A 13160-nucleotide genomic window follows, 5' to 3' on the forward strand; every position below is an offset into this window, starting at 1 on the left:
AGATTAGTTGTACCAATTTGTATTCCTTTCCCTACTTAATTATATAAATCCCATTTCTCTTTTCTAGCTCTGTGACTTTCCTCTTCTCTAAAATGAGAATGCTGGGGTTGATGTTTAGGTTTAGCCTGGCAGTTAAGACACTGGTCTAGACTCCTTTCAACTCTAGCTCCTAAATCCAGCTTCTTACTAATGTTGAACTCTCGGAGGCAGAGTGATGGCTCAAGTAATTGGATTCCAGTCACCCATTTGGGAGACCTGGATTGAATTCCTGGCCAGATTTCTACCTAGCCAGCCCTGGTCTTTGTGGACATTTGGGGAGTGATCCAATATATGGGAGCTCTCTCTTTCTCTGCTTCTCAAATAAGTAAAAAACTTTTTAAAATAGGATGCTAAGTACTAAAGACAAGGTTGTTATAATCAAAATAATATATATGGCCCACTTTTTAAAAAGAATTTCATTTTTTAAAAGTTTATTTATTTGAAAGGCAGAGTAACCGAGAGAGAGAGACAGAGATAAACAGAGACAGGGATAGAGAAATATCTTCCATCCATTGGTTCACTCCCCAAATGCCTGCATTTGCATTTGAATCAGGCCACCCAATGCCTGCAATAGTTAGATTTGAGTCAGACCAAGGCCAAGAGTCAGGAACTCCATACAGGTCTCCCCCATGAGTGACAGGAACCCATGGTTGGATCCCTCCCAGGAGCATCAGCAGGAAACTGGGTCAGAAGGGAGTATGCAGGACTCAAACCATTACTGCAATATATGATCTAAGTGTCCCAAGCAGCAGCTTACCCAATGCACCATAACCACCTGCCTCCAGACCAGTGTTTGACACATACTAAGGGCCTAATAATTTTTAGTTATTGGTTTCTTTAAATAAGATTTTTATTTTCTTTGAGAGGCAGAGTTACAGAGAGAGGGGGAAGAGATAGAGAAAGCTCCCATCTGCTGGTTCACTCCCCAAATGGCTGCAGTGGTTGGGTCTGGGCTATTTGGAACCAGTAGCTTGGTTGGCAGGAACCCAAAAACTTCACCTGCTGCTTTCCCAGGTATCATTAGCAGAGAACTGGATCTGGAATGGAGCAGCCTGAACCCAAACCTGTGCTCATATGGGATCCTGGCATCACAGATGGTGGCTTAACCCATTGTGCCACAATGGCAGCCCCAGTCATAACATATGATATGCATTTCCCCCAAACCAAAACCTGGCCAATACTGGATAACATCAGTCTCTTAAATCTTTGCTAATTTAATATGAAATATTTTGGATGGTAACATCTTTTCTTTTTTTATTATTATTACTGATGATGATAATTTTTTTTATTTATTTTTTTAACTTTTTGAATATAAATTTCCAAAGTACAGCTTATGGGTTACAATGGCTTCCCCCCCATACCGTCCCTCCCACCCGCAACCCTCCCCTTTCCCACTCCCTCTCCCCTTCCATTCACATCAAGATTCATTTTCGATTCTCTTAATATACAGAAGATCAGTTTAGTATACATTAAGTAAAGATTTCAACAGTTTGCTCCCACACAGAATCATAAAGTGAAAAATAATAGATGATTTTTTAAATGATGATGAAATCAGAGCAGACCTATTGTCATGTTTAATCCCAGTGAGAGTCAAGTTGGGAATTGATAATTTTTTTTATTTTTTTTTTATTTTTTTTTATTTTTGACAGGCAGAGTGGACAGTGAGAGAGAGACAGAGAGAGAAAGGTCTTCCTTTGCCGTTGGTTCACCCTCCAATGGCCGCCGCTGCAGCTGGCGCACCGCGCTGATCCGATGGCAGGAGCCAGGATCCAGGTGCTTTTCCTGGTCTCCCATGGGGTGCAGGGCCCAAGCACCTGGGCCATCCTCCACTGCACTCCCTGGCCATAGCAGAGAGCTGGCCTGGAAGAGGGGCAACCGGGACAGAATCCGGCGCCCCGACCGGGACTAGAACCCGGTGTGCCGGCGCCGCAAGGTGGAGGATTAGCCTATTGAGCCACGGCGCCGGCAGGATAAATTTTTAGTAGTTGAAATCCTGGTTTAATCATATACATGTTCCAGGGGTTTTTTTTGTTTTTCGTTTGTTTGTTTGTTTGTTTGTTTTTGGTTTTGGTTTTGGTTTTTGGTTTTTTTTTTTTTTTTGACAGGCAGAGTGGACAGTGAGAGAGAGAGACAGAGAGAAAGGTCTTCCTTTTGTCGTTGGTTCACCCCCGCCAATGGCCACTGCAACTGGCAGGCTGCGGCCAGCACACCGTGCTGATCCGAAGCCAAGAGCCAGGTGCTTCTCCTGGTCTCCCATGCGGGTGCAGGGCCCAAGCACTTGGGCCATCCTCCACTGCGCTCCTGGGCCACAGAAGGGAGCTGGCCTGGAAGAGGAGCGACCGGGACAGGATCTGGCGCCCCGACTGGGACTAGAACCCCGTGTGCCGGCGTTACAGGAGGAAGATTAGCCCATTGAGCCGCGGCGCCGGCCGGTGTTCCAGATCTTATTGCAGATTTTCAGATTAGTTGTACCAATTTGTATTCCTTTCCCTACTTAATTATATAAATCCCATTTCTCTTTTCTAGCTCTGTGACTTTCCTCTTCTCTAAAATGAGAATGCTGGGGTTGATGTTTAGGTTTAGCCTGGCAGTTAAGACACTGGTCTAGACTCCTTTCAACTCTAGCTCCTAAATCCAGCTTCTTACTAATGTTGAACTCTCGGAGGCAGAGTGATGGCTCAAGTAATTGGATTCCAGTCACCCATTTGGGAGACCTGGATTGAATTCCTGGCCAGATTTCTACCTAGCCAGCCCTGGTCTTTGTGGACATTTGGGGAGTGATCCAATATATGGGAGCTCTCTCTTTCTCTGCTTCTCAAATAAGTAAAAAACTTTTTAAAATAGGATGCTAAGTACTAAAGACAAGGTTGTTATAATCAAAATAATATATATGGCCCACTTTTTAAAAAGAATTTCATTTTTTAAAAGTTTATTTATTTGAAAGGCAGAGTAACCGAGAGAGAGAGACAGAGATAAACAGAGACAGGGATAGAGAAATATCTTCCATCCATTGGTTCACTCCCCAAATGCCTGCATTTGCATTTGAATCAGGCCACCCAATGCCTGCAATAGTTAGATTTGAGTCAGACCAAGGCCAAGAGTCAGGAACTCCATACAGGTCTCCCCCATGAGTGACAGGAACCCATGGTTGGATCCCTCCCAGGAGCATCAGCAGGAAACTGGGTCAGAAGGGAGTATGCAGGACTCAAACCATTACTGCAATATATGATCTAAGTGTCCCAAGCAGCAGCTTACCCAATGCACCATAACCACCTGCCTCCAGACCAGTGTTTGACACATACTAAGGGCCTAATAATTTTTAGTTATTGGTTTCTTTAAATAAGATTTTTATTTTCTTTGAGAGGCAGAGTTACAGAGAGAGGGGGAAGAGATAGAGAAAGCTCCCATCTGCTGGTTCACTCCCCAAATGGCTGCAGTGGTTGGGTCTGGGCTATTTGGAACCAGTAGCTTGGTTGGCAGGAACCCAAAAACTTCACCTGCTGCTTTCCCAGGTATCATTAGCAGAGAACTGGATCTGGAATGGAGCAGCCTGAACCCAAACCTGTGCTCATATGGGATCCTGGCATCACAGATGGTGGCTTAACCCATTGTGCCACAATGGCAGCCCCAGTCATAACATATGATATGCATTTCCCCCAAACCAAAACCTGGCCAATACTGGATAACATCAGTCTCTTAAATCTTTGCTAATTTAATATGAAATATTTTGGATGGTAACATCTTTTCTTTTTTTATTATTATTACTGATGATGATAATTTTTTTTATTTATTTTTTTAACTTTTTGAATATAAATTTCCAAAGTACAGCTTATGGGTTACAATGGCTTCCCCCCCATACCGTCCCTCCCACCCGCAACCCTCCCCTTTCCCACTCCCTCTCCCCTTCCATTCACATCAAGATTCATTTTCGATTCTCTTAATATACAGAAGATCAGTTTAGTATACATTAAGTAAAGATTTCAACAGTTTGCTCCCACACAGAATCATAAAGTGAAAAATAATAGATGATTTTTTAAATGATGATGAAATCAGAGCAGACCTATTGTCATGTTTAATCCCAGTGAGAGTCAAGTTGGGAATTGATAATTTTTTTTATTTTTTTTTTATTTTTTTTTATTTTTGACAGGCAGAGTGGACAGTGAGAGAGAGACAGAGAGAGAAAGGTCTTCCTTTGCCGTTGGTTCACCCTCCAATGGCCGCCGCTGCAGCTGGCGCACCGCGCTGATCCGATGGCAGGAGCCAGGATCCAGGTGCTTTTCCTGGTCTCCCATGGGGTGCAGGGCCCAAGCACCTGGGCCATCCTCCACTGCACTCCCTGGCCATAGCAGAGAGCTGGCCTGGAAGAGGGGCAACCGGGACAGAATCCGGCGCCCCGACCGGGACTAGAACCCGGTGTGCCGGCGCCGCAAGGTGGAGGATTAGCCTATTGAGCCACGGCGCCGGCCTTTTTTTTTTTTTTTTTTTTACAGAAGATCAGTTTAGTATACATTAAGTAAAGATTTCAACAGTTTGCACCCCCATAGAAACACAAAGTGAAATATACTGTTTGAGTACTCATTATAGCATTAAATCTCAATGTACAGCACATTAAGGACAGAGATCCTACATGAGGAGTTAAGTGCACAGTGACTCCTGTTGTTGACTTTACAAATTGACACTCCTGTTTATGGCATCAGTAATCTCCCTATGCTCCAGTCATGAGATTCCAAGGCTATGGAAGCCTTTTGAGTTCTCCGACTCTTATCTTGTTTAGACAAGGTCATAGTCAAAGTGGAGGTTCTCTCCTCCCTTCAGAGAAAGGTACCTCCTTCTTTGAAGACCTGTTCTTTCCACTGGGATCTCACTCACAGAGATCTTTCATTTAGGTTTTGTGTGGTTTGTTTGTTTGTTTGTTTGTTTGTTTTTTTGCCAGAGTGTCTTGGCTTTCCATGCCTGAAATACTCTCATGAGCTTTTCAGCCAGCTCCGAATGCCTTTAGGGCTGATTCTGAGGCCAGAGTGCTGTTTAGGACATCTGCCATTCTATGAGTCTGCTGAGTATCTCGCTTCCCATGTTGGATCACTCTCCCCTTTATTTATTCTATCGGTTAGTATTAGCAGGTACTAGACTTGTTTATGTGCTCCCTTTGACTCTTTGTCCTTTCATTATGATCAATTGTGAACTGAAATTGATCACTTGGACTAGTGAGATGGCATTGGTACATGCCACCTTGATGGGATTGAATTGGAGTCCCCTGGTATGTTTTTAACTCTACCATTTGGGGCAAGTCAGCTTAAGCATGTCCCAAATGGTACATCTCTTCCCTCTCTTATTCCCACTCTTATGTTTAACAGGGATCACATTTCAGTTAAATTTCAACACTTAAGAATAGCTGTGTATTAATTACAGAATTAAACCAGTCATATTAAGTAGAACAGACAAAAAAAAAAAAAACTACTAAGAGGAATAATGTATTAAGTTGTTCATTAACAGTCAAGGCTATGATGATCAAGTCACCATTTCTCATAGTGTCCATTTCACTTCAACAGGTTTCCTTTTTGGTGTTCAGTCAGTTGTCACCGATCAGGGAGAACATATGGTATTTGTCCCTTTGGGACTGGCTTATTTCACTCAGCATAATGTTTTCCAGATTCCTCCATTTTGTTGCAAATGACGGGATTTCGTTGTTTCTTACTGCAGGGATGATAACATCTTTTCAAAAGCTTATTAGACTTTTATGTTTTTCTTTAGACTTACTTTCCATTTTCTATGATTATTTTTAAGATTTGCTCTTTTTCTCAGAATATTTTGTGTTGTAGGAATGTTGATTCTCTTAGTTTGCAAACACTTCCTTGAATCTTCATTTTGAATCAAGTTTGTTATGACACTTTTTTTTAACCCTGTGGAGTTAAAATGATACTTTTCTATATGGCCAATTCCACCATTTGTTTGCTTTATGAAACCTGGCTTTCATCCATAATCCCAAATAAGAATTTGGGGTACTCCTCTTGAGGAAAAAATGTTAGGTAGAAAGTCAGTTATGAGCTTATGTGTGTGTAACATAAAGGCCTACAGAAAAGACATCTATGTCCAGCCTCCGGATCTCCATTCTCCAGGGGGTCTTGCTCACCCTTCCTCTAAACTCTGGATGGCGCCATCTAGGCTTCCTCCACCCAGATGTGTGTCAGCTGGCTGCAGGGGTGGATACCTGCGACCTGCCTGACTTAGATGTAGGGAACCCTATCCCCATGGCTGACTACGCCACTCTCCTTGCTAGCAGGTCCCCTGGTCATTCTGCTCCTAATTGTTACCATTGGACCTTGCATTTTAAATAGACTTGTAACCTTTTTTAGGGAACAAATTGGCAACGTTAAACTTATGGTAATTCGGCAGCAGTATGCCACTCTCCAGAATTCTGAAACTGATAATCTCTAGGATTAGAGATTGTGCCAACAGGAAGTGGGGAATGAAGTAGCACCTTGACAGTAGGGACTCCATTTTGGAGTACTTGAGACTGCATTCTGGGAAAGTAACCCCCCCACCGTGAGACTCTGGTCTGAAACTATGATCTCAAATAGTCAGACAATAGCAGTGCACTACATCACCCTTGACAGAGCACAGAAACCCCCTAGCATGATTGCTCAAGCTTGAAAGTAGAAAGGTTGCACCTGGGTTAATGATAAAGATGTGATTTGTCTATGTCTTACATATAATTTGGATTAATGTCAAGATCATAAATGATAATTGTACAATTGTAACTGGTATTGTCAAGATTATGATGGATATTAATTTCACCTAGGCCTTAGGTTATGTTGACCCCAGTAACCATGTACTCTCTTTTGATTTTTTTGTACTCTCTTTTGATCTTAGCAACCGTGTATAGAACCGTGCGTTCCCCCCCTCCCGATTTTGCGGTTTTTGCCTTTATAAACCCTATGCTGTAGTTCCTCGGGGCTGCTGTGTTCTGGTTTGATCAGAGAGCCCCAGCATGCTGGGGAAAAAAAAAAAAAAACAAAACCTGGCTTTCTCCACTCTAATATTAGCAAGATATGTACATAATTTTTAGATTTCTCACAGCTAATTGTTAATCCTTCTGGAATTTATTTTGTTATGAGATGCAGTTTTGTTTTATTTCATGTAATTAGGTAGATTCCCTATCTCTTTCCTTCACTGATTTGAAATGCCTCTTAGTTTCCTTATACACTTCGATTATTCCAAACTGTTTTATCATTTTTATTCATCTATGGCAAATTTTATTTCATTGCTCTTCTTATTAGTACTTTTTTTTTACTTCCCAGGTTTTTATATTTCTTGAATTAAGTAGTAAATAAAAATAGTAAAAAAGTAATAAAAATTTCATGATCACAATTGTCATTTTAGTTGAGCCTGTTACTCAATAACAATATTTAAAATTTCTTACTGCAACACTATATAAATTAAGTTTTTATGGTGTTCACTGATTCACACTGTTCACCTTCAAAGCTCAAAGGTATGCCATTTTCTCAATAAGAAAGTGTATTGTTACCTGCATGTGTTGTAAAAGTTGAATTATCATTTCAGAAGTTGTTTTCATTACATTTTTACAAGAAAAACCCATTATGTCTTTATATTTGAAAATTAAAGGTATTTTATTTAATTAGTAAAGCAGACTAATCTACAATTCATTGATTATACTAAATATTATAATTTTTTAGTTACATCCATTTCAGTTCTTTGTTGGTGTATATTTGTTTCTATAGTATTCCTCTTATAAAAATCAATGTAATCAAATCAATGATTCTTTCATTGAAACAATATATAATGTGGCTTTCAATAACTTGTAAAACCTTTTTATAACCATGTACAAACATGTTTTTGATATAAATAGGGATTATGTTGTCCCATTCATAGAGGAAATTGAGGCTTTGAGAATTTAACATCACATAGTAGCAAGAAAGGAAATTAATATTTCAAGTATCACTCGAACCAAGTACTTTACTTGGTGTTTTCCTGGGTACCTAATTTTGAATAAGTAAATTATTTTCTGGCAATAAATTTTAATCAAGCCATTGGTGCATTATACTTTTTTAACCATATGATATGTCTCTGTGTTATTAATTCCTCCTTTATTCGGTTGGAATTGTTTACTCAGTTCTTATGTAATAAGAATGCCCTTATTTCTGTTTTTTTTATTATTATTACTGAATAATTATTTTCCCCAGCTGTTAAAAATATCTATGGTTGATGGCTGACACTGTGGCGTAGTAGGCTAAGCCAGCATTCCATATGGATGCTGGTTCAAGTCCCGGCTGCTCCTCTTCTGATCCAGCTCTCAGCTTATGGCCTGGGGAAGCAGTGGAGGATGGCCAAAGTGCTTGGGTTCCTGCACCTGTGTGAGAGACCTGGAAGAGACCCCTGACTCCTGGCTTCAGATCCCTCAGCTTCAGCCATTGTGGCCATTTGGGCAGTGAACCAATGGATGGAGGACCTTTCTCTCTGAATCTCCTTCTCTCTGTAACTCTACCTTTCAAATAAATAAATAATATGTTTTAAAAAAAAGATATCTATGGCTGATTAAAGTTAACGTTCATAGCATTTTTCTTTGTTTTTTAGATTCCTGAATTTGACAACTTGTATCTGGATATGAATGGAATTATACATCAATGTTCCCATCCTAATGATGATGATGTTCACTTCAGAATTTCAGAGGATAAAATCTTTACTGATATTTTTCACTACCTGGAGGTGTTGTTTCGCATTATTAAACCTAGGAAAGTGTTCTTTATGGCTGTTGATGGTGTGGCTCCTCGAGCAAAAATGAACCAGCAGCGTGGGAGGCGTTTTAGGTAAAATATTGATGGTTGATTTTAAAATAATATTTAGATTAATAAAACACTATTTTAAAGATAATTGACTTAACACAATTCATCTTCTGTTCATGATTGTTTCCTACTTAATTCCCCCCAGAAATGATAATATTTCATACTTTATATTAGCAGCCAAGAGTTAGTAATTCCAATTAGCATCATTTCCCATAGCATATGTTGGGTTTTATTTAAAGTCACCCTTTCATGTTCTGTTACAAGTTTTCAGACTTCTCAGTGATGATTTGAAAAAGTTACTAGTAGAGAAAAACTCCTATAGTAGTCTGTCCTGGGATGATAACTGCAGAATGAACTGAGAATAATGTTCTAATGACAACATTGTTGACATTTGATTTAACTCAACAATCGCGTGTTACATGCCCAGACTTTGTGGAGCATGGGTGTGAATTAGGCAGAAAAGCAAGTGAGATGGACTGTGGGAAGATAGGTGAATTAGGATACTCAGGGAATTACCATCACCACTGCATGAGTCAGATAGTAGAAGTAAAAGGATGAGAAGAATTTTTACACACAGAGAGGATTTTAAAGTCAAAATAGGGACTGTGGCAAACCTTTGAGCCCTAGCTGCTCTGCTTCTGATCCAGGTCCCTGCACCTGGGAAAGCAGTAGAAGATGGCCTAAGTGCCACCCATGTGGGAGACCAGGATGGAGACCTGGCTCCTGGCTTTGGTCTCAGCTAGCCCTGGCTGTTACAGCCATTTGGGGAGTAAACCCATGGATAGAGCAGCTCTCTCTCTCTCTTTCTTTGTGTCTTTCCTTCACTCTCTGTCACTCTGCTTTTTGGATAAATAAACAAATCTTTTTTAAAAATAAGGTCAAAGTCTTGCACATGTGGAATATTTCCAAGTTAACAAGGAGATCAGACTGTGTCCCTGTTTATGAGTAGCCAAAGTTAAGAAAGTTGTTAGAATTGTAGGCAAGAAACTCTGAGTCTCAAGTGTTGGGTCATTAGCTTAATGAATCCTTTAATCATACTTGCAAGTAAGAATACCTATGCATGACATACGGAAGTCGTCAAAGAAGGTGGCAGAGTGCCTTGGAGAGAACTACCAGTGAGAATAGGAAGAGAATGGGGAAAAATACTGATTTAAGTTTTGGAAGGATGGTACATAAAGGCAGGGACTGTCTCTTACCAAAATTTAGATTCTCATGTACTACCAAAGATTTTTTAATATGAACCTCTAGAAGTTAGGAGACTTCTGGAGCTATTTTTATTGGGCTCCCCTAGTATTTGTTAAACTAAGTTTGGGGAGCCACTAGGCTAGAAAATTTAGTGTTAGGGAAGCTTCACTTGCAGGTAACAGAAAAGAAATGCAATACTTGCTTCGCAGCATCTGCAAAGATACTGAATACTGGGATCTTCTCTACCACTACTGAAATATACACCCCAAGCCCCAGTGCCTCAACTGTCATGCAGACATGTATAGTTTCCAAAGCTTTTATGGAAGTATCCAGTTGATAAAAATCTGAGTCATACCCACAAAACTATCTGCAGGCAAGCCTGACAGTTTTATTTTTTGAGCTTCCCAACGTCCAGTATCAGAAGACAAACTAAAAGAATGGAATAGAGGTTAAGACCAATCTGCCATGCCCACTTCAAGCACTTAATAAATACTGTGTTAGCCTGAAGTCCTTCGTATTCCAGAAATCTCTCAGTTGCTTTCTGACATTCTCCCCAACGGCCTGGGCTGGGCCAAGCCAAAGCCAGGAGCTTCTTCCTGGCTTGCCACATGGGTGCAGGGGGCAAAGCACTTGGACCATCTTCCACTGCTTTCCCAGGCACATCTGGATTGGAAGTGAAGCAGCTGGGACTCCATCTGGAGCCCACATGGGATGCCTGTATTGCAGGTCCAGCTTTACCTGCTATGTCATACTCCAGTCTCTAGAGTGTAACCTTTAAGAAGAGAGGAATCATTGGTTGTCACACAGTAATATTGAGTAATCATTTGTTAAGTCAAAGAAGGGAAGAAAAAAAGGAATACATTACAGACATTACAAATTTGAGAGGCAATTTGGCTTTGCTCCTGATTCCAGCTTCCTGCTGATGTGCACCCTGGTAGACAGCAGGTGATGGCTCAGGTAGATGTGTTGCTGTCACCCTTAAAGGAGACCCAGATTGAGTTCCTGACTTGGCTACAACTTGATCCAGCCCTGGCTGTTGTAGGCATTTGAGGAGTGAAATACCAGATGGGAGATTATCTGTGTCTTTCTCTTCCTCTCATATACATGACAGACATTACAAATAAGTTGAGATCTTCAGAGCTTTTGTTGTGTTGAAGAAGTTGGTGAGAAGGAGGTTAAATAATAGGAATTTCTTCACTGCAAAGAGAGAATTCTATAGGGTACAGTAGAACTAGTAGGAAGACTGAAAATTGTACCTAAAGCAGAACTTTCAGCTTGCATGTCATGTGACATACTGGTACACTGAAACAGTTACAGGAGAAGCCAGAGAGGAATTGGGACATCTGTATTTTAACCCAGTTCCCTCTGACTCTAAAACCATCTTACAAATTCTGTTGCCTCAAAAAAGATGATTTGGAGTGAGTTTGGAGTAGGGATTAGGATGCCCGCATCCCATATCTGGGTACTGTGTGCAAGTCCTGGCTCTGCTCCTGATTCCAGCTTCCTGCCAGTGTATACCCTGGGAGGCAGCAGGTGATAGCTCAGGTAGTTGAGTTGCTATCACCCTTAAGGGATACCCAGATAGAGTTCCTGACTCTTGACTTCAACCTGACCCAGCCCCAGCTGTTGTGGGCATTTGGGGAGTGAACCAGGAAATGGGAGATTGTGTCTTTCCCTGCCTCTCAAAAAAAAATTTTTTAATGAGATGATTTTGGCAAGCGATGTCATTAATGTCATTAGGCTTTCATTTTAAATATTTTTAGTAGGAGACAAAAAGGCATATATTAACTGTATTTTATATAATAGCCTTAGAGATCATTTTAACGAACTTTAATGATAACATTTAAAGCCATTGAAAGATTTTTATTATTATTTAAGATGATTATAGTCATAGAATGTAGAGTGTGTATTGAATGAATGTTTATATAGTACTTTTGAATTTGTTTCTAGAATAAACTTGGTATATACTTATAAGGATTGCCATATATTTGTTTATATTGTTCTGTTGTTATTTTGCTGTTATAATGTTTCTGTAGTTCTCTGAAAAACTCAACTCTTTAAGTAAAAATAATTGAGACTCATCTATCAATTGTAATTATTTCATTTATAATAATTAAGTTGTTTATTTTGAATCTTAAAATTGGTAAATCAGTATTTTAGTTATAAGTGCATACAAGTATTTATATGCCGAACCTACCTTTTTTCAGAAAGTTTAAGGTTTTTTATTTTCCTTTAACCTTTAAGGTCAGCAAAGGAGGCAGAAGACAAAATTAAAAAGGCAGTAGAAAAGGGAGAAACTCTTCCCACAGAGGCCAGATTTGATTCCAACTGTATTACACCAGGTAAACTAAAATAAAAATTCTCAGAGAACTAAAATGTAAATTGAAAAGTTGCTTTTCCAAAGTATTTTATTTTCTGGGATCTATTTTGGCCTTAGGTTTTCATTTGCTGTATTTTCCCACTTGTGTCTGCTGGTAAGATGATTTGTTCACCTTGATTGTAAGTCCTTCTATAAAGACCCACTGTAGAGATTTGCAGATGTTGATAAAAAGTACATATGAGCATAACTCTGCCAGATACACAGAATTCCAAACCTATGAGGGACTTAGAAGATCTTTCAACCTACTCCTGTTATTTGTTCATATAAAAAGAGAGTCATTGAGGTTGTGGCCTGCTAAGTTCATGCATCTGATTTGTGTTGTATAGGATGAGAAACCCATTCTCCTAGTTCAGGGCACTTACTATTCTACTTCTCAACAACAATTAAGATTTTTATGACTTTAAGGAAGATGAATTTATCAGTATTATAATTTTATGTGTAATAGCATATTTTATATTCCTAAGAATGCTGTGTAACATTATAATTCTTTCTGTTGAAAAAACATCTTAAATTCTTACTTTCTCATGAATTCTTTACTAACAATGGTATTTTCTCTTTCATTAAGTTCCTTAGTAACATGTTGCTCAATTTAATAACCAACTATATCCCATTTGTGATTTAAGACTGTATTGCCTTTGACTATTTTTTTTTTTTTAAGATTTATTTAATTATTTGAAAGGCAGAGTTACAGAGAGGCAGAGGCAGAGAGAGAGAGAGTGAGAAGTCTTCCATCCTCTTGGCTGACTCCACAGATG

General features: G+C 39.6%; 1 protein-coding gene across 10 annotated transcripts in view; it reads left to right on the forward strand.

Moving 5' to 3' along the window:
• Nucleotides 1-13160, forward strand: part of XRN1 (5'-3' exoribonuclease 1) — a 132090-nt gene that overhangs the window by 16252 nt on the left and 102678 nt on the right. For all 10 annotated transcript variants that reach the window (XR_007924531.2, XM_008266277.4, XM_002716565.5 and 7 more), the window contains exons 2-3: nt 8632-8864; nt 12270-12367. Coding sequence is in view for 8 of the 10 variants with exons in the window: in XM_008266277.4 (XP_008264499.2) it covers nt 8632-8864; nt 12270-12367 (331 nt within the window). In the remaining 2 variants the exon portion in view is untranslated. The remainder of the gene's footprint in view (nt 1-8631; nt 8865-12269; nt 12368-13160) is intronic.

The sequence above is a fragment of the Oryctolagus cuniculus genome, chromosome 4 (assembly GCF_964237555.1).
Source record: "Oryctolagus cuniculus chromosome 4, mOryCun1.1, whole genome shotgun sequence".
In the NCBI taxonomy this organism is placed as follows: domain Eukaryota; kingdom Metazoa; phylum Chordata; class Mammalia; order Lagomorpha; family Leporidae; genus Oryctolagus; species Oryctolagus cuniculus.